This window comes from Centruroides sculpturatus, unplaced genomic scaffold (genome assembly GCF_000671375.1).
Source record: "Centruroides sculpturatus isolate CEXI.00-Female unplaced genomic scaffold, Cexi_2.0 scaffold501, whole genome shotgun sequence".
NCBI classification, from domain to species: Eukaryota; Metazoa; Arthropoda; class Arachnida; order Scorpiones; family Buthidae; genus Centruroides; species Centruroides sculpturatus.
Genome location: NW_019384766.1, coordinates 444,658 through 467,765, shown reverse-complemented (window position 1 = coordinate 467,765; position 23,108 = coordinate 444,658). Strand labels below are relative to the sequence as shown.

General features: G+C 33.1%; 1 protein-coding gene across 1 annotated transcript in view; it reads left to right on the top strand.

The window, feature by feature from the left end:
- Positions 1-23,108, top strand: part of LOC111628911 (E3 ubiquitin-protein ligase TRIM33-like) — a 63,394-nt gene that overhangs the window by 9,039 nt on the left and 31,247 nt on the right. Inside the window, exons 2-3 of the mRNA XM_023372769.1 lie at positions 13,310-13,650; positions 19,728-19,987. Coding sequence (XP_023228537.1) covers positions 13,310-13,650; positions 19,728-19,987 — 601 coding nt within the window. The remainder of the gene's footprint in view (positions 1-13,309; positions 13,651-19,727; positions 19,988-23,108) is intronic.

The following is a 23,108-nucleotide window of genomic DNA, read 5'->3' as shown; positions in this document are numbered from 1 at the left end:
TTGAGGACATTTTTATTTTAAATTTATTAAACTTTTAAAGTATTAAATGCTTTTATTAACTTCGAATTTCACAATTGTATATAGATTTACTGCTCCTTATTCTTCTATTTCATTTCTGGTTTTGTGTTACTCCATTTTGTTACGCTTTGTTTTGTCGTGTATAAGCCATATGCTAAATAAATAATCTTTATTCTTTATCACTAGCTTGCATAAAAGGCCTGATATGGGGCTACCAATGGGTAGCCCCATATCAGGCCTTTTATGCAAGCTAGTGATAAGGAATAACCATTGGTGCCCTTTTACATTGTTTAAAAATTCTGTTATTGAAGGAGAAAAATGAAGAGTTGCAGATTAGGTCTATTTCTATCATGTCTTTTCTATGTCTGTCTGGTTCTGGAACTTGTTGGTATAAAAAGGTGAAAAATGCTTCAAAACATGGCTGGAGTTCAATAGATGGGTACAAGCTTTGATAGTCTATGACTATGGCAAGCTCTTTGTTTGTTAAAAGTATGTTCTGTAGATCTTCAACCACTTCAAAAGGGTTGCTTATACTGAATTGATATTATGGTAAAAGATCTTTGAGAAGTTATGTAAAGCTTTTTCTAAAAGATATGTTGGAGCATTCCGTTTTTGGAACATCCACCATCGGTCTGAATAGCTTCTTATCTTCGTCTATTTTTGTAAAGGCAAACAGTCTGGGACTTCTTGGGCATGGTTTACATTTCTTAAGGAACATTTAATGTTTGGCCAATGAGTTTTATAATTTTCTTATTCTATATAATGTTGATGATATGATGCTTTCATTAACTTCTATACATCGGGTATCTTCAATATACTTCTCTAATGCTTCTAAGTACAGTATGTGGATTTTTTGTAACTACCAAGTGTTTGCTTTTATTGGCTTTAGTAAATATTGGCTGTTCCTTTTGTAACCACCTTCTAGTTATTTTTATATTATTCTTTACAATTTTTTTTTCTATAATTCTGTGTTCGTGGTATAGTTTTCCATCTAAAATAATCTTTATTCATCTTGTCTAGGCCCTATAGTTCCCTTTCCATTTCAGGGATGATTGAATTACATAAGTTGTTTCCACCTGGAATGAAATTTGGGCTTTTCTCTAAACTGGCTTTTATTCTATGTGGTATATTATCCAAAACCATACATGGGATGACATCTCATGTATGGTTTTGGATAATATCCACCCTTCCTTTGTTTCTTCAAGATCCACGTTAGCTTTTTAATGTACCTTTGCTTCTGTTTAACACTTATTTTTTTCAGCTAGTGGTATAACCCATCTATTTATATCTTCCAATTGCCTTGGGTCTTCAAGATAAATCCTATTTTCAAGCTCAATTAGTTGGCAAATATGGGAGTACTTGATGTTTCTCACATTACAAATTGCCTTTGTGAGACTGGCATGTTTAGTTTTACATATGTGTACAGACATTGGGAAAATCTGGTTACTATAGATCTAAAAAAAACTGTTATAAACTAAACAAGTTAATTATCATTAACTATTTATCTTAACAATAAAATTGTACATACATTAATATCTCATACTAATTTCATATTAATAATCATACATTAATATTTTTTATAATGATGACAATTGCTTAAAAGATTGGACTGACGAATAATCAGTACCAAAATATTTATATCTGATAGACATCAGCACTTTACATTTAGCAACTAAGTGAAAAGCATTAAAATTAACATGAATCATAAAGTTCACAATATTCCAAACATGGAACCATCATTCTTTTAAGCATATTATATCATACAAGTAACACAGTTTGTGTAACACAAAATTGTTTTCCCATAATTAAATATGTCACCAAACCCCACTCATTAAAAATATCCAAATACCACTTGTTATTCTGATCTTTTTGTTCATTGACTTATTTCTTATTTTTTGTGCTAGTGCACTTTTCCTATAGACAGACTTATCAAACTGGACAGCAATGGACAGAATGACCTTGAGATACAATTTTCTTCTATGTGTTTATTATGATATGCATTTTGGACCTAACAGCTCCCTCCTCAGTCATGATACATAGATTTTTGTGTGGATTTCTAGGTATATACACACACATTATTAGTTTTATAGTAAGAACTTCTCAACCTATGTACTTTTACATGACAAAATCCACTAAAAGCTTACATTTTATCCTGGACACAAATTTGGAAGAAAATTATAGATTCATCAGATTCCATGTTTTTGTATCAAATAGTGAATTAGACTTAATTAGACAAAATGAATTAGACTTATTTTTAATACCAGCATAATTCCAAGCCACGATAGAGGCATACTGGGCCAATGATTGCTATGTAGAGATAGAAATAATTTTACCTGATTCCTCATCAAATCTGTATTTTAATCTATCAATAATTACTTTATCATAAGTTAAACGAATATTATGTGCACATTCAGATTTCTTTTTCTTTCGAACACCCTTATCTTATACCTAATGTCCCTTATTGTTGTGAAAAGTCATCGTTTGCGAATACATTCAAATTACGAAATTTAAAAACACCCTTTTTAAATGATAATTTATCATTAAAAGAACTAAACGACAAATTATTATTCTAGGCTTATCTCCAAATTTTTTACCTACTTGTCTAGCACCTACATATCACAACAGAGGTAAATTCAACTTATTTGTAACAAAAGATTTAACTGCCTCCAAGGTGTCTATTGCTGATTCTCCAGCCCCTTCCTCAAAACTGTGTATAACTACATTATTAATTCTACATTGATTATCCATATAATCCATCTCTTGTTCCATATTCGACACTTTCTTGTGGATATTATCACTGAGACAACTCCCCTTCTCCAACCCAACCACACCCACCCTTGCCTCAGTATCAACTTATCTGACCTCAAAATCAAAAAGTGTGTCATCCACATTCTTAATCCATTCTGTAAGATGTTCAAGTTGCCTTATAAAATCCTCCACTTTACTGTTACATGTGTATGCAATAATAAACGAACACCTTCCACTAAATCAAAGCTCTGATTTTGTAATAATTCCACAACATCTTCATCATCCTTATTTTGACCATTCTAGGTCTAATTGATGTTGTCTAATACATAAAAAAACTGGTATACAAACTGGAACTGTATACTAAACAAGCAACTTGACACCTGAATGTGAATTTCAACATATAATGAACAAATAAATTTTAAATGTTCAAACATTTTCTGCTGTCTTTCAGAGGCCCTCATCAGGAAAGAATGCACAAAACAGAAAAAAACAGTTCTTTCTTTCCTGACGAGGGCCTCTGAAAGATGGCTGAAAATGTTTGCACATTAAAATTTATTTCTTCATTATATGCTGGAATTTGCATTTAGGTGTCAAGTTGTTTGGTGTTCTCTCCAGAACAGTTGGGAAAAACATCTTCCTCTTTACTCCTTGAGACATAAACAGAAAGGCTTACCTAAAAACAGAAGAAAAATTAATTATCATGTTGAAACAGCAGATAGTCTGCCGTATCAAGTTAATTAATGGTGAATGATTAAATGGGATTGTATAATTGTCTAATAATATGATTATTAACTAATTATTGTCATGTATTTTTTAAAATACCTTAAAAAAATACAATTTTTTTAAATTTTGCTTTTTATAAAGCCTTTTTTACTTCTAACCTTTTATAACAATAGTTTTGCTTAGTATCTATCAATAAATATAAATACAGTGTTCCTAGATGACAAAGTGCTAAACAAAACAGTGTTAAATGAGGTCACTTTAACATAGAGTAAATAGGGATAGGGGAACACATGACCAAAAATAAATAATTTTACTTTAAGTCATTTTTATATTAATTTGTATAATAATATAAATTAAATAACACAAACATATGCATACAGAAATGTATAATAATATATTAATTATACATAATTAATGACTGGACTGGAATAAAAAGGATATACAGTCGACCCTCCTATAAGAAGGTAGATACGCTCCATTTTTTATGAAATTGATGTTTTAGGAGACCTTGCCAATCACAGCCCGACACGTGTGAAGTTTATGGACTATGGCTGTTTGAAAGGTTTTCTTCCATAAAATTAATCAATTCCTAGACTAATTTGACTCAACATTTCCAAAACACGTATATTTTTTTGGGAATAATCCGTATAAACTATGCTATAAACAAAAAATTGTAGAATTACTTACCGAGTGTGCACCGTTCAACGTCGCCATTGCTTAAGCTTGTTTTCGTCGCGGAGCAGCACACCAAATGGCAGGCGCAATTTCTGATAAGTTATTTTTCTGCGAAAACTTCGTTGAATTTTGGAGACATCATTAATATAAATAATTTTTATGGCCATTGAATAAGAAATGTTTCTTTCACAAGAAATGTATAAAATTAGTGCTGTATTAGACTTATGGTACCTAATTTACATACTGTACAGACAATAGTAAACTCAACTTACTCGCCTAAACTCTCCGTAGCGTGGTGCTGGATGGCAGAAAGTATATATATATAATTATAATAAAGTTACAATAAATTAAGTTAATATACAATTATATGTACAGTACCTAATTTATATATAATTTATTAATACTGTACAGACGATAGTAAACTCAATTTACCCGCCTCAACTCTCCGTAGCATGGTGCTGGACAGTGGAAAGTAGTTCAGCAGCCCGATGACGTTTTACCGAATTATAGGAGTTGTTTTACCATGTTTGTACGGATACCGTCACAATTTTTTCGCCATCATATAGGAATCCGAACTATAGGAACCCGTGTTATAGGGGGGGTCGACTGTAAGTAGACAGAAGGACTGAAACTTAGTTTCTATAGTCATATTTTTCAATTTTGAAATATATTAATTAGTTCATTTTTTTTCTATGTTAATCATTCATTTTTTGTGACGAAGGTTCTGACTTTTCTGAAATTCTTGTTTCTTTGCAATTTTTGGATACCTTCATCCATAGCTTCGTCTACACTTTGTCCATGCATTTATCAGTTAATTCTTACCAAGTTAAGCCGATATTGCCTATGGCATCCATGATGTTATATTTTTTCCAAAATTGCACCAAACAAGCATAGATTTAAAGAAAGTACACCTTTTTGCCACCTTTTTCTGATTGGTTCATAAATAATTGTATTATGTACAAATCAATAAAATGTTGCGATAATTTAATTTTTTAATTTAATAATTTAAAATACAATTTTTACTTTTTTAACAGGAAAGTTATATAACTTGTTGCTGAATTTTTATGCTTTTTATCCACAAATTTAAACATTTTTAGAAATGTTCTTATAAATATGACTGTTTTGTGATTTTGAGTTTGTAATTGTAATATTTTATTTGATATGCAATCTTACTACAACACCTGAGCATTTGCAAAGAAAATTCTTTATTAACAAATGTTTTCAACCTACTATCATAGGCCATCATCAGGTTTATAGTTTAAGCAAATGTTCCACAAAGCAAACATTTGGTTCAAATTTTTACATTTGAAGTACAGGTAACCCCCGTATAACACGGTAGTTACGTTCCAAAAAATTGCCGTGTTATGTGAAACAAAAAACTAGTACGAAAAAGAGGGTTAGGTTCCAAAAATTAAAAAACATGCTACTATATTTTTAGAATTAAGATAAATATCTTTATTAAAATTTTCTTAAGTGATACATATTAATTAATTAATATGTTAAATTAAACAATGTTTTCTTTGTCATCACTAAAAGCACTATTAACCGAGAGCATTTTATTTTTGGCAAGTTATTGTTATCCTTTGAGCATTTTTCTGCATTATTTTCAGATTCATGCTTTACCTTTTGCAAAAAGTGTATGTAATTTTAGATTGCTTGCTTCTAGTTAAAAGATCTTTATAAATTTCCTTATATGGTGCTAAGCACTTATGGAATAACGGAAAAACATCTGGCAACACCAGAAGCAGAAGCGTCAAGATCTGGCAAAATTGAAACAATTTTCACAAAGGACCATGTGTATGGAGATGAGAAAAGAAAATTTACACACTGAAGTACTAATAGTTCACGAAAATGATTATTTTCGTGAACTATTAGTACTTAAGTACGTAAAAATTTATTACATTTCATGTTGTACGAGGGTTTTACCCATTTCTCGAACCGTGTCAGAGTGAATCCATGCTATAAAAGTACCGTGTTATACGGGGGATGGTACCAATTCTCGAACTGTGTTAGAATGAATCCGTGCTATAGAAGTGCCGTGTTATACGGGGGTTACCTGTATTCTAACTAGAAATTTAAAATTACACGAATTAAATAAATTATGAAAAATAAGATTAACAAAGTACAAATAAAAATAAAATTAAGAAAAATATAAAATAAAAGTTAAGAGAGTATAACATAAAAATAAAGTTAAAGCTGACTGTAGGGAAAAACACAACTCGGGTTTTTATGTCCTAATCTTTTTTCTGAGTTTGTGTGTCCCCTATAGCAGTGTTCTGCAACCTTTTTCTACTTGCGGCACACCCATGACTCAACACGGCACACCAAAATGTTATTCCCCTCAAAAACGTATGATATGATATTATTAATAGAATTACGTAATGCCACTAACCTATTATTATTGTTATTAAGCAGACATCAACACCTGTGAGCAATTTTTTTTACATATAATTTCTTAGAATACATAAAAATGTGTGGCTTGTAATAAAGAATAAACAAATATCATCTTATTTCATCAGTGCTGTGGCAGAGAATGAAATACAAGTATAAGAAACACAACAACTGTGATAAAAATATATAAATAAAATTTGAAATTAACAGAATATGTAAAAGTTCACGTCACACCTTTCACCATGTGACGGCACATCAGTGTGCCGCGGCACACCGGTTGAGGAACACTGCCCTATAGTATCAGATTTGTCTTTATTTTTATATTATACTTTCTTTTTCTATTAATATTTGGCATGTGTAGCTATTTAAAACTTTATTAGTGTTGTATTTATTGCTTTTTAATATTTTATAGATGACTAGTGATCTGTTATAAGTTGATGGTTTTCTATATTTTTGAATTTAATTGCAAAGAAATTTACCAATTTAAGTATAAAAATGTAAGAATTATATATTTATAATTTATATAAATACAGTAGAACCTCGATTATCCGGACCTCTATTATCTGGATTTTCGATTATCCGGATTGTTCAAAATAAACAAAAATTTTACGAATTTGCTGATTTGCACTTGGCGAATTACGATACTGTTTATGTCAGTACGTGATACATAACTTTTTTTGTTTCAACAACATCTCACACGGTACAGTGGCCGTAAACTTTTAAATATATTTTGTGCCGTAATAAAAATATAACTAGACATACGTATTTATAAATAATTTATTTCCAAATTAAATCATTTCTATGACCAAGGGCGGCGTAAGCATGGGCATGTGGGCCACCGCCTATGCCTCGTGGTCCGAAGGCCTCGCGTTTCGAAGGTTTGCGGCATTACTTAAAAGCCATAAACGCGACGAAAAAATTTTACTCATCATAAAATGATAAATAGTTTGTCAAATTTTTATTCATAAAAATGCAACTGCTTTTTATTTTATAAAATCTGTCTTCTTGCGTCACCAGAGGGCCTTTTAAACAATAGGTAGTCTGTTAGCGTTGGTCAGTAGTAGTCCAAATTCAATACGAACATTTGTTTCTTGAAAATTTGATCATGATTTAAATACAGTATTTATTTTTAATATTACCGATATGTCATCGAAAAGAAAACGTGTTGTATTACACAGGTCAACAGTGGTTTTGGTGCCCAGGTATTTTGAACTGATTTCATATGAATTTGATGTCCTGAATTCAAATATGGCATTAGTTTTTGCCTAGGAGCTCTAATTTTTAAGATATAGCACTTTAGCAAAATATATGTTTCAATATCTTAAGTTAAATCCATGGATCAAGTGAAAAAACTAAACACGGAATTTTTATTATTATATTATGCAAATATTATTCTATACAAAGATAGAGGAAAAAGTCATCAATAAAACTAAACAGTTACACATTGAGAAAGCTTCTTTTCCGTGACTTTCGTGAATGTATTTTGGAGCAATCCCTTTTTAAACTCTGCCATCATATGCATATCCCATCTTCCTTGGTAGCGGTCCTCCATAGTTTTAATATCCTGGTGAAATCTTTCACCTTGTTCTTCACGGGTGTCTCCTAAATTTTCAGGAAAATGGTCTAAGTGACTGTGTAAATAGTGCACCTTAATACTCATATTACACCCAAGGGATTTGAAACTGTTAAGCGTCTCGTTTACCAGTTCAACATAATTTTCAGCTTTGCGTTTGCCTAGAAAATTTCTGACAACTGCAACAAATGAAGTCCAGGCTTTTCGCTCAGCTTCATTCATCGAATTTACGAAGGCAAGATCGTTAATGAGTTGTCTTATTTGTGGGCGGTTAAATATTCCTGCTTTAATTTTTACTATATTTAACTGAGGCATTTTTTCCCCTATATATGCAAAGCATGATCCATTCTTATTAAGAGTTTTTACAAACTGCTTCATTAGGCCTAGCTTGATGTGCAGTGGAGGAAAGATGATTTTCTCTTGTTCAACTAAGAGGTCGTTAATGACATTTTTTTTCTCCAACGTCCATGTTTTCTCTCTTAGGCCACTCTTTTCTAATCCAGTTGTGTGTTTTGTCTCTGCTATCCCAGAGGCACAAGAAGCAAGGATATTTGATGTAGCCAATTTGCTGTCCAAGGAGAAAGTTTACCATTTTTTAAGTCTACACAAATTACAAGTCATTGATGTTCACGATACTTTATCTTTTCCAAGACCAGAGCTATGATGTTATATTCTTCTTTCATTTTCGTTGAGTGAGCAATTGGTATTGAACCGTATTTGTTCCCATTGTGTAGAAGGACACATTTCAAACTTCGTTTTGAGCTGTCAATAAATAGGTGCCAATCATCTGAAAAATATTCAAGAAGGCCCATTTTTTCCAAGAGTCCTCTAATTTCGTGACAAAACACAAAATTATCTTCTTGAGAAGAAGGGTAGCAGATCCTTTTCTCTTGTACGGTAAAAGGTAATTTTGGTTCCTTGCTCCAGTAAATTTTTCTCCTTCAACCCAGAAGCCAATAATTCAGAAGCTTCTTTTGGCAGGTTAAGATCTCTGGTGAGGTCATTTAACTCATCCTGGTTGAAACATTGAGGAATTGATGACATTCTCTCGTAATCACAGTCACCTTCATTAGGATCAGAGGGATACTCGTCCTCACAGAGCTCTGGTAGCTGGTGAAATGATGGAACTGGTACTTCCTGTGAGTGAGGGACCGGGCGTCTTGCAGAGACTAAATCAGGATAAGTCCACTTGCTACAGTTGTTACGATTGATTCCATTAATATTTACTAGACAGAAATAACAGTCATCAAAGTGATTTTTGGGTTCTCTCCAAACCATTGGTACGCCAAATTTCAGACTTTTTCTTTTCCCATTAGTCCACTGTCGTAAATGTTCTGTACAAGATTTACAGACCTGATACTAAAAAAGTAGAGCTGATAGAGAAAAACTGATTTCATATTTGGATTCAGCGACCCAAATATAGCTAAAATCAGTTCTAAAATCCTAGGCACCAAAAAAAAATTTTTTTTTTTGTTGACCTGTGTTATCATTACAAGACAAAGTATTTGTTTCGATTATCTGAATTTTTCCTTATCCGGACTCCCTTCATCCCCAATTAATCTGGATAATCGAGGTTCTACTGTATATATTTTTGTAGAACTGATTTTAGTTGTTCTGTACCTCTTAATGACAGCAAATAGAGGTGATAGTAGAAGAAAGTTTGAAAGTTAGTTTTAGAAAGATTAAAATTCTGATAATGGAGACTTGAGAACATTTTAAGTCTTAGCTGAAAAGAATTGGTGAAATTATTAGATCTGGAAGTGTATTTTTATATTTTTGATATATTGTTTTACATTATTGATGTACAGTAGAATCTTGTTTTAATGGATTGTGGAACAATGGATTTTTTCTCAGGTTTCACCAAATCAATATAATTTTACCTTCTTTTAGTGGATTCATAACTCGAGTAATGGATTTTTTCTAGCTCCATCTATTGTAAACTTTGCAATTTTCAGTGTTTAGCTAATATTTGATTGCTTCCAGAAATTTGAGTTCAATGATACACTTGTTACATCTAGGATATATACAAAAATAGAATGATAAGTAATAATTTTGGTAAAAAAATTACATGAAACTTGATACCCATATTTGGCCAGGATACAGATAATGCTAAGGCGTATACCGTAGTCAACGTGGCAGGGTATGGCCTGGCCCAGCCAAAAAATTTGCAAGGGCTCTGGATGCAGGGACAGTGTCTGGACGCAAGCAAGCTAGTCCAGAAAACCTGAAAACAACAACACAAAATATGAGAAGGGAAAGATATTGAACAGATGAGGGTGGCGATGCTCAATGTTGGTATGATGTATGCAAGGTGCGAGTTTGTTGCACGGCCCTGTGGAGGCGACACATAGACATTTGCGCACTACAGGAAACCAGATGGAGTGGGGAAAAGTCATGTGACATGGAGCAAGAGCGGAAGGAACATGGCTACAAGCTGATCTACTTTGGCAGCCCTCACACTCCACAGTGGCGTAGGCATCGCCATCTCAGAACGAATTTGTAATGCAGTTCAATCAGTCCATCAATACAATGACTGTCTCATGAAGATTGTCATCGTGACACCGCACAGGACTATCCATGCTTTTACTGCTTATGCGCTGCAAACTGGGCGACTGGAGTCCAAGAAGGATGCATTCTGGCAGCTGCTTGACGACCAGATGCGTAATGTGCTAACTACAGATTACGTCATTGTTGGTGATGACTTCAATGGCCATGTTGGGGAGACTGCTGATAGAAGCCGATGTCATGGTGGCTGGGGCTTTGGTCAATGCAATGACGATGGTGAATGCGTGCTTGACCTTGCTGATTCCCATGATCTTGTCCTCACCAACACCTGGTTCAAGAAACGACTGTCACAACGGCCCACTTTCTACAGTGGATACACAATGTCACAGATCGACTGTGTCTTAGTCCGACGACTTGACCTACACTCTGTCATTGACGCAAAGGTCATGCCATATGAGACAGTGGCTGCACAACACCGACCCGTCATCGCAATGCTTCGCATCAACCCGCCGAAACTGCCTGATGAAGATCGAGCCGGCCCACCACACATCAAGTGGTGGAAACTGGGTGGCAGAGAGGCAGAGACCATTGCACATATTCATCTTCCAAAATATAACAACTGTTGAGGAGACATGGCAGAAGGCAAGACGGTCTATCCAAGAGGCTGCCCATTTGACACTTGGCCGTATTATCCCAGGTCAGTGCTTTGTAAAGCGGGAAAATTGGCTCTGGACAGATGTCAAATCAAAAGTCCATGGAAAGAAAAAGCTCTACCATGCCTTCCTCAACAACAAGACTCCACAGAACTGGCAGATATACCGAGACGCCAGAAATGCTAAGAAAGCTGTTGCTGTAGCCTGAGTGGCGCACTACAAGAAAATCTATGAACAGCTTGATGGGCAAGATGGTGAGTGTCTCCTGCTGACTTGCCAAAAGCCATCACCAGTGAACGCAAGACATCGAGAAATTTCACTGCGTCAACGACAAATGTGGCAAGCTGATTATCGACAGACAAGCTGTGTTGGAGCGATGGCGGGGTTACTTTGAGAAGATTTCCACCAAGGAGTTTCCACATCCACCTATCACAGAACTGCCTGCCACGGCTGGACCTGTGCATCCAATTACCAAAGAAGAGATCGAGAGTGCACTAATAAAGATGAAGCCTGGTAGGGCATACGGACCAGACGACATTTTTCCGAAGCATAAAATTGAAAATTTCCTGCCAAAATAGAAACTTCCTAATAACATTGAAATTGACGTTCTAACATCATTTTATTCTATTTGATTCTTCAAAAAATCATTATAATACTATGTATTAGACTTAAAATATTCGATATCTAAACCAGAAAGTGTTAGCTAGAAATAGATTTATTTATAGAACAACCCCTCCATTTCTCACCTCAGGGAAAGTCATAAAACAGTTGGGTGCTAATGACTTTGTGAAAGGGAGAAAGTTCTACACTTAGAAACTTCAAAAGAAGGGATTTGGCCTGTACAGTCCATGGGCCACATAAACATTGAAAGAGGCTGTGTGGCCTGCAGGCCGCAGGTTGTGCACCCCTGTATTATGTATTCAAATTTAATGCTGCTTTTGCTATCGGTAACTAAGGGAGACTGAGGCCTATTTTTCAAATGTGAGCCTCTGCCTAACCCACGAATGCAGACCTTGTTAATCCAGGTGACATATCACACTTTGATTTGGTTTCTACCATGATAAATATTTCCACAGAATGTGGATGTGATCACTCTTAGCTTCATTTCTCCCCATAGACCTTACTGGCATGGGTGTCCCTATTAGGAGCTTGTGCTCCAGCCTGCATTGCTCTATGGATAAGTGAAATTATCACCTGGTCACCACCTGGTCATAGTGGGATAGTCCACAACCAGGTGGTGACCAGGTGGTAACAGGAGAATTATTATTATTATTATTTTTTTTTTAGCATTGTTTGATTATCAGTAATGTTGAAATCATGATTCCTTGATAATTTATTTTAAAAATTGTAGAATTTTATGCTTTGAGAACATAAAATGCTTATTAAAATTTTATTTAATTTTTTGGATTGGAAACATTTCTCATGAAAGTGTTGCTGTACTTCTATAAAGCATAAATCATTTTATCTTTAATAAATATCAGTGTTATGTTCGACTTTTCAAATGTTAATAAAAACTTGACTTAATAATGAGTTTTGTGTTAATTAAAGATAGAATTTACTCAAAAAAGAGAAAATTCTATGTAAATAAAAATTAATATATCTTAGAATCTGAGGAAAAAACAATTTCAAGCATTTATGATGCAAAGACATTTATAGCAATTAAATTTTATTGAATTAAAAATTAATTATAATAGCTAATATAGCGATATGTGATATATAATAAGGTACAGTATAAATAATATAAAGTTTAGTTAATATTCATAATCAGACTTCCTAACTTTGCATATGGTTTTTGTGCCTTTTATTTTTAAAAATAAAAATGTTTTCAATATAATATGAATTATTTTATTAAGCATATTTAAATTTTATATAACATATACTTTATACCAAAATATTTTACTGTATACAATCGAATAAAATTTGTAAAATATATTGACTAATCCATAATTAATTTTAAATGAAATTATGATGATATGCTTAATTAGAAACTTTACTGATTATTTTTTTTAATAAAATTTTGTAGTTCCTTCTTTAAAACCAGATGTCTGTCCCTGTTGCAGTCAAGAAATAAAGCATTCTGATGTGATAGATCATCTGTTTTTGCTGGAGTGTTTATCTCAATCATCTGATAGTGTTGGAAACACAGAAGAATCAAAAATATTTACTTGTACAAGTTGTGAAGATAGTGCTTTGGCATCTGGATTTTGTGTAGAATGTCAAGAATGGTTATGTGAAGCTTGCATTCAAGCTCATCAGCGTGTTCGTGTTACTAAAGATCATGCTATCCGTCCAAAAGAAGATATGGAAGGTGAACGGACTACTGGACTTGCTCAGAAATATCTGTTTTGCCCTTTACACAGACAAGTAAATATATTATTTTGTCATGTAAATTATAACAATAATTTTCAAATAAGATGAAATTGTTATTAGAAATATATTCAATGTTTTTTTAAAATTTGTATTAGAACTGTCTTAATCTACTGGTATTAGAACTATACTTTTTTTTGTTTGCCTATCATCTTTAGGTAGCTTAACTGAAGTTTAAAAAATTAAAATTGTTATCTGAATTAATTATAAATCAAATTTTAAATATGTTCTTCATTTTCTAAGAATCGATTAAATTGATTTAATGTAAAAATTGACATCTAATCAATTTAATGTAAAAATGACATCTAATCAATATACAATAGAATAAAATTATGTGTGGGATCTGTACCTGTATATTTAGTGAGGGATCTGTACCTGTATATTTAATGAGTGTTTCCTGAACTATAAGTGAGAGCATATTAACTAATTGTAAAAAGGGATTGTAAAGATCGACTTACTTCTAGAATAACCAAAACGGTGCTTACTTCACTTTAATTTGTTTCACTAGTAAAACTTTTTACTTCTAAAATAGTAGAAGATAGTAATTACCACCATCAAATTTTGGAGTTGGCACATTTATTGTGCTATAACTCGTTCTTTCAATTTAAAGGCACAGTATATAAACAAAGAAGGGGTGTACCAATGGGGAGCCCAATCTCGGGAGACCTGTGTGAAATGGTGATTAGACTCCTTGGAGGATAAAATACTTCCTGACCACCTACACAATATAATTATGTATAAAAGGTACGTGGACGATATACTCATACTATGGAGCTGTAAGCCTGATATGCCGGCATTATTAGCATTGTTTAATAACAACCCTTACGGATTGACGCTGGGTCTTGAACAAGAGAGCTACACCCAGGTTCATTTTCTTGATGTCAGCATCAAGGTTAAAGGTTCGACCATCAGCACGGAAGTATACAGAAAACCGCTAGTAGAACAATTATACATTCCGGTAGGATCAAGTGACCCGAAGCAATACAAAGTAGAGGCATTCAACACCTTGGTTAAAAGGGCTTATACGCACTCTTCGACATCACATGCATTTAAAACAGAAATAAACATACTTAAAAGTATTGCTGAACGGCATGGGTATAGTGAACTGGTAACTACATTAGCCAAAAAAATGATTCATCCGCAAAGAACAGATCGTCCGGAAACACTAGAGAAAGAACAGAAGGAAAGAGTGGCTATAACGTATAATCCGTATTTGGAGAAACTATATAAAGAGATAGCTAAGAAAAGACAAGTTTCCATCGTATTTAGAAGAGGTCCTACATTATTTCGACTGCTTAGTAATGCGAAAGATACTCTGCAACAAGACATGATGGCTGGAGTATACAGCATCCCAATTAGGGATTGCAGATGCAATGAAGAATTGTTATATATCGGCTCCACAAAGAGATCTTTAGGAGTGAGGATTAAGGAACATAAAGCTGATATCCTCCACAAGAGGCTGACAACCACCTTAGCACAGTACACTACGGACCCTGAGATACAACCGTTATTTGAGCAAGCAAAGATAATATACACCACGCACCAAACACAATTTTTGCGCTTGATGGAAGCGATTTTTATACACAAGGCAACTCAGGGTAACAATTGTATAAACAGCAAAGATGAAATATCATTATCAGTAGCGTGGTAAACCCTGATATATGACACATAACGGGAGGAAACATAGGCTCACAACGACGCATGCGCAAAGGATGACGACGATTGCACGAATTTCGGAGAGATTCGATGTTCGGAATTCTTTTAAAAAAAGATAGTTTCAAATCGAATCTTAACGGATTTTGCCCATTTTTCACCTGAAGAAGGACCAAAAGGTTCGAAAACGTTAGTGAAACAAATTAAAGTGAAGTAAGCACCGTTTTGGTTATTCTAGAAGTAAGTTGGTTGAAGATATGGTGTGTGTTGGAAGTAGTATTGTTTATTTGGGATTGTAAAGATGTCTGTTAAGTAGAGGCTACTTGGAAGTGTCCATTAATGATGGTTTCACTGTGTATGTATATGTATGTATATATATATATTATTAATGATGGTTTCACTGTGTATATATATATATATATATATACAGTGAAACCATCATTAATGCACACTCCCAAGTAGCAGACACTTCTACTTAACAGAATTTTTACAATCCCCAGACCCTTCAAATAGGACATCTATAATATTTACCTCTATATATAGTGGACACTCTAAATTCTTCTTCTTCTTTTGTCCCTAGTTGGCATTTGGTTGCGGGCATCCGCGCAACCAGTATGCTGCTGTGGGTGCTGCAGGAAGTCAAGCTTTCTCTACAATGCCCCTCCAATGCCCTCGATCCATGGCCACCGCTTTCGCCTGTCTCAGATCAAGCCATTGGTTCCTGAGGTCCTCCTCAACCTGTTTAGTCCATGTTTTCTTAGGTGCGGAGTGTTGGATTTTCCACAGAGTAGGTTGCTGTCAGAAGAGCAGTTGATGGGAAATTTGGTTAATATCCATTCGGACACTCTAAATAATGGATGGCATCATCCATAACCATTTGACTGTAACCATTGAATAAAGACTGGCTTAAAATAAGAATAGGGAAGAAGGGTAGGTTGTAAAAACCAAACAATATTGATTATCTGTTAGAGAAGACTAATCTGGTTAAGTTGTCCATTACTAAAAACACAACACCTTATTAATCCAGCAATATTTAATAATATAATAATAACGTTTTCGACTGTTTTAAACAGCCTTCATCAGTTAAACTATTTCAAACTAAAAGAATGCTAAAAATAGAATACAAGCTTTTAAAAACTCAAATTCCAACGTAAAANCTGCCCATTGGGACCCCTCTTCCTTGCAAATATGTCACTCCTTCAAAGACAAAAAACTACTACGTTGTCGTATAGTTGCACCAACGTTTATACGTTGGTGCAACTATACGACATTTAATGCAGAGAATTAAAGAACATAAATAATCCATCACTAAGGGCTTGGATAGCACTGTACTCGCGGCTTCCGCTAAAGAACAGGAAGTCGACGTGCATTGGGACAAGGCCTCTATCATCAGGGCCACGAATAACAAGCAGGCGCTAAAGTATCTTGAGAAGTTGGAAATATACAAAGCCCACATTAACACGGGCTGTATTAACCACAGTAATGCGGATTGTATATCCACCGCATGGAAATCATTTTACCATAGCACATGATGGTAATCTTATAATAGGCATTATTGCGGCAAAAAAATTCGATTACAGTCGACCCCCGTATAAGATCATTGATTATTCCGTTTTATATGAATTCCATGTTGTACGAGTCACTTAGATTTTACAAATACGTGTACCGGGCTGTGAACGGCTCATGTATTTGTAAAATTTAATTGACTTGTACAACATGGAATTCATATAAAACGGAATAATCAATGATCTTATACGGGGGTCGACTGTAATCGAATTTTTTTGCCGCAATAATGCCTATTATAAGATTACCATCATGTGCTATGGTAAAATGATTTCCATGCGGTGGATATACAATCCGCATTCCTGTGGTTAATACAGCCCGTGTTAATGTGGGCTTTGTATATTTCCAACTTCTCAAGATACTTTAGCGCCTGCTTGTTATTCGTGGCCCTGATGATAGAGGCCTTGTCCCAATGCACGTCGACTTCCTGTTCTTTAGCGGAAGCCGCGAGTACAGTGCTATCCAAGCCCTTAGTGATGGATTATTTATGTTCTTTAATTCTCTGCATTAAATGTCGTATAGTTGCACCAACGTATAAACGTTGGTGCAACTATACGACAACGTAGTAGTTTTTTGTCTTTGAAGGAGTGACATATTTGCAAGGAAGAGGGGTCCCAATGGGCAGCCATATGTCCGCTATTTTGTGAATTGGTTTTGCGTCGTTTGGAAAACAAAGTTCTTTCCTTATTTCAAAATGACATCATTTTATACGCAAGATACGTAGATGATGTTTTCATAATCTGGAGGAATGATGGTTGCACTCGAGAATTTCTTAATAAGATCAACGAATACCCGTATGGTCTGACATTATCATTGGACCAAGAAAGTACTTATAATGTAAATTCTCTTGATCTTTCAATCACATGCAAAGAGGGTGAAATATGGACAGACATTTATAAAAAACCGAGTTATCAGCCTATTATTATTCCGAAAAATTCTTTCGATCCTAGGAATTTTAAACATGCGGCATTTTGTGCATGGATCAAGCGTGCATACACACATTGTACCAGTGTTTATGATACATATAAAGAATTAAATTACATTCGTACAACAGCTTTACAGCATTGTTATCGAGCAAGAGAAATTGAAGGGCTTTTTAATAAGTTTCAGAAACCAACAAAACGACAACTTCTAACTACGAATGAAAGAAGAAAAGTAGTCCTTAATTATTTTCCTTTCTTGCACACATTGATGAAGAAATTGGCCAGCAACAATAACATAAGAATGGTATATCGGCGTAATCCTACGATATATAGATTATTAAGAAACGACAAGAAAAAAGAAAACCAGAATACTAGAACGGGTGTATATGCTATACCTTTAAAGGATCGCCGATTTAACTCGGATCTTTTATACGTTGGTGCAACTATACGACATTTAATGCAGAGAATTAAAGAACATAAATACTCCATCACTAAGGGCTTGGATAGCACTGTACTCGCGGCTTTCGCTAAAGAACAGGAAGTCGACGTGCATTGGGACAAGGCCTCTATCATCAGGGCCACGAATAACAAGCAGGCGCTAAAGTATCTTGAGAAGTTGGAAATATACAAAGCCCACATTAACACGGGCTGTATTAACCACAGGGATGCGGATTGTATATCCACCGCATGGAAATCATTTTACCATAGCACATAATGGTAATCTTATAATAGGCATTATTGCGGCAAAAAAATTAGATTATATGTATTTTTATTTATTTTATTCCGATAAGATTCGTATGCGCAATTTTTGTACGTTTTTATTATACGACTGCATTTTACGTTGGAATTTGAGTTTTTAAAAGCTTGTATTCTATTTTTAGCATTCTTTTAGTTTGAAATAGTTTAACTGATGAAGGCTGTTTAAAACAGTCAAACGTTATTATTATATTATTAAATATTGCTGGATTAATAAGGTGTTATGTTTTTAGTTATACAATATCCAGTAAGTTCATTATTTATTTATCTATTGTTGTCCATTACGATTTGTCGTCATACATATTAATGTTATTAAACTTCTGTCTTATTGTTGGAATTAAACTTTTGGTACCAAGAAACCATAAACTTTTCCAACATTCATTCAACAAGAATCTTAGTGCAGTAGTAATGAAAAAGAAACAGTTTTAAAGTTATGACAACAGCATGTGGTGATAGTTCAAAGATTGTGTTACAAAAACGATTTGCCTACCACTTTAAGTGTAGGAAGATATTTAGTTTTCTTGCATTTGTGATGTCATTTATGATCTTACCAGCTTCGTGGTGGCTAAAGTAATTTTTTAATGGATCATTTATTGAAAAAAACAAAAATGTTTGAAAAATTTCATGTATTCAATAACTATAAAGTAGACAAATTATTATATTAATTTTTATTAGTTGCTTAGAACATAAATGACTAGTTGCCTGGCATAAATAACTTCATATGATATTTATATTAATAAGTTACATTAAAATTGTTGTTTTATGATATATTAAACAATTTCCAATATTTATAATATATAATAATTTTTAAAATGATACAATTATAAAACTACAGAAAATTATTTTAATTAAAGTCAGGAAATGTTTTATTTATTATTCACTTTTTCCTAATAGAATGATAGATATGATAAATATTACATATCATTATTATATTATGCAGTGTTTATTTATTGGTCTTATTATTTTTTTTAAAACTTGACTTTTTTGAAATTTTTTTAATCTACATGCTTAAATGAAACAATATAATATGATAGCTTGAATATCCACTTCAAAGAGCTGTTCTTTAAATTTAAAAGTGTAATGTCAGATGTTTTCATTTTATAAAAATATTAAAATAATTAAGTAATGATTATTTTCATTATTTGATTTTAACATTTCAAATTTATTGTTAAATTATAGGAACAGTTAAAACTGTATTGTGAATCTTGTGATAAAGTGACATGCAGAGATTGTCAACTTCTTGAACATCAAGATCATAGATACCAATTTTTGTCAAAAGCTTGCGAAGATGAAAAGTTGTATTTAGGAACGTTGTTAACTAAAATTAAAGAAAAGCAAGCTTACATTAAAAATGCCCGTACAACTGTAAATAAACGTCATAATGAAATTACACAAAGGGAACAGCATGTTAATGAGGAAATTAAAATGTGTGCTGTCAGGTAGGAAATTCAATGTATTTCTCATAATAATTATTGCATTAATAATTTGTTTGATAAGTATATATCTTAAAAATAGAATTTTTATTAAGATTAATTTTTTTTATTTCTTATTACATGTTATTTATTAGTGTTTTTGCTTTATAAAATTGTTTAAAATCATATACTAAATACGGAACCTGTTACCGGTGTAATTTTGTGTGAAAAAATCTTCCTTTCACAAATGTTTTCGAGGTTCTGTATTTAGTATTTCATCCCCGGTGTCAGAGTGAAGTTAATTTACTGTTTAAATCAAATTAAATAAAAGGAATTACAGTTGACCCCCCATAACACTGTTGATAATTCTGTTTTATATGAATTCCATGTTGTACGAGTCACTTAGATTTTACAGATGCGTGTGCCGGGCTGTGAACAGATCACGTGTTTGTAAAATCTAAGTGACTTGTACAACATGGAATTCATATAAAACAGAATTATCAACAGTGTTATAGGGGGTCAACTGTAGTAAAAACATAATCTAGTTTTGTTTTTTACACCTAGAAAGTATATACAGTTGAACCTGTGTATTGCAAATCTCACAGAAACAAGAAAAAAAATTTGAGATACAGCTTGAGATATCTCAAATTTTTTTCTTGAGAGTTTTTTCTTCTCTTTTCTTGTAGAGGTTCCTCTACAGTAAACAGTAATAGGTTTCTGTATATATTTTCTGTAAAAGTAATAGGTTTCATTGAAAGTATGGTATTTCATAATAACAGGTATAGCACATACCTGTATTAAGTATAAATAAAACATTTCTGACCTTAACAGAAATAGTTCATAAATAGTTTCTGATGCTTGACTTCCTTTAAGCAACAAAGCACAAGCCAAACTTGTAGCCAGTCAGAGAAAAGCAGTGCTAATTTCAATTATGTATCGTATGGCAACTACAATTTATGTTATCAAAATATACTCACTGAGTTTTAAGTTTGTAATTGACATTTCAGTCCATAATTTGAGATATAGAGGTTTAGAAATTTGTGATAAACATGGAAAACATTTTGAATTTAGACTGAAAATGCATGAAAAAAATTAGTCACAGCATTTACTCTGTCAAGTAAAAAAAAAACCTTGCCTATATATATACAGGAATCAGAGTTACTGATTTTTGGGGTCAATTTCTCTGCCCTCCAAACATCTGAAGTAATTCCGAATATCCTGTTTGAAAGAAAATTGTTTTGTTAGGTTCTGTGCAAATTTTAAGATATTCTATAAAGCAGAATTCGAACAGTAATGGCCTATTCAATAAAGCCTGAGGAAGAGCCCAAGAGGGGATTCGAAAATGTTTGCGACTATAGAATAGGAACCACTCTGGTTAACAGGTTTGAAGAATAGATATAATTTCAAGGTTTTCTATAAAGCAGAATGTTGTTGATATAAACAATTGAAAAGTGCAAAATTTCCAAAAAAGCAGTATTTTATTCTTCATCCGGTACTACAGATGTTCATAGAAAAAAACTACTGGGTCTAGAAATCTTTTAAACTTAAGCCTTACTCATTATCAGTGAAGTGCTTGTAAAACTTCTGGGTCAATAGGTAAAAGTTTACGGGTGTTTCCCATATCTAATTCAGTTATATGGCTTAATTTTATGCTTATAAAGATAAAATTGCATAGAATCAATTGAATTTTATTCAAAATGTTACTCAGAATAACAAAAGCTAAAATATATGCCAATTAAAACTTTTTATAAGGATTTTTCTAAACTGCATATTGAAAGTGTCAGTTGGCAATGTGTTTGGTTGGCACCGACCGAAATGAGTATTGAAAGCATTCAGTTGGCAGTACATTTGTCAACAGTGAGTTGGTTGGTGATTTCTGTGGCAGTCACTGAGCACTGACTGAATTGTATGTCATTGTCTTATGTCTTGATGCAATAATACAATTATTAAACAAAAACATCTGAGATGTAAAAAAATTTTGCTAAGTAAAAACATGACCATTTAGATGACAGTCAAAGTTTTTTAAGGTGTTTTCTTTTAATAAAAATAAAAATCTTGTGGGTATTGCTTAAAAATGCAAAGTTTATCTGTATCATTATTTTCTACATTTCACTTCCAAATGCCAAGCTTATCTTGACCAAAGGAAAATTCCTAAAAAATTTTTTTGACTGTTGTCTAAATTGTCATAAGTTTTTTACTTTATGAAATTTTTTACATCTCAGATGTTTTTGTTTGGATTTCAAGATACAAGTTTTTCAGATAAACATATTTCAGATAGGTTCAACTGTATATAGAATATTACACTATATCAGTTAGCAATAGTAGCAATTATCAATTTTAGCACTTGTTGAAATGATAATCAATTTTAGCACTTGTTAAAATTTTCATAATAAAGTTAAGTGATTGAAAATGATCAGAAAATATCTAACATTGTTTGCTATTTTTCTTCTTGGAATTTGTGTGTCAAATGTGAATCCAAACTCCTAGTATGTAGTTTATTTGAAATAATATCTCAATCACTTTAATAGAACATTGACATTTTTAATAAAACTTCAAATATAAATGTTCTATAGTGGGAATAATAAAATGTACTTTTATGTGAAAGGAACAAAAAATGGGATTTTGCATGACCTGAATTACCTCATATAATTCAGGTAATGCAAAACAATGGGTATCAAAACAGGTTGAATAATACTGCCTGACCTGAATTACCTGAGATAATTCATGTCATGCAGTATTATTTACAACCTATGGTCCACTGATCCTCAGGAACTGTGAATGTTTCAGTGGAGTGCTTATATTCACAGATGAAAAAACAGAAGCTTATATCATAAAATAAAATATTGCTTGTAATATTTATCTTAAAAAAATCCAACTACAGTTGTCCCTCTATAGTTCGACGTTTTTTAATCCAACATGCTCAGTAGTCCGACGCACCTCCCGTCAAGGTACCCGTCCCCGTTACGTGTCTGCTTGCACAGAAGCATGTCACGATGTGAATCTCCCCATCCAATTCTTACTCGATGACACACATTTCGTGTGTTTTATGTGAGCAGTTCTGTTCGAACAGTTGGAGTAGAGAATATTGTAAGTTACTGCTAGCAAAACAATGCGAAATATGTAATTATTTTCGGTAATCCGGACACTT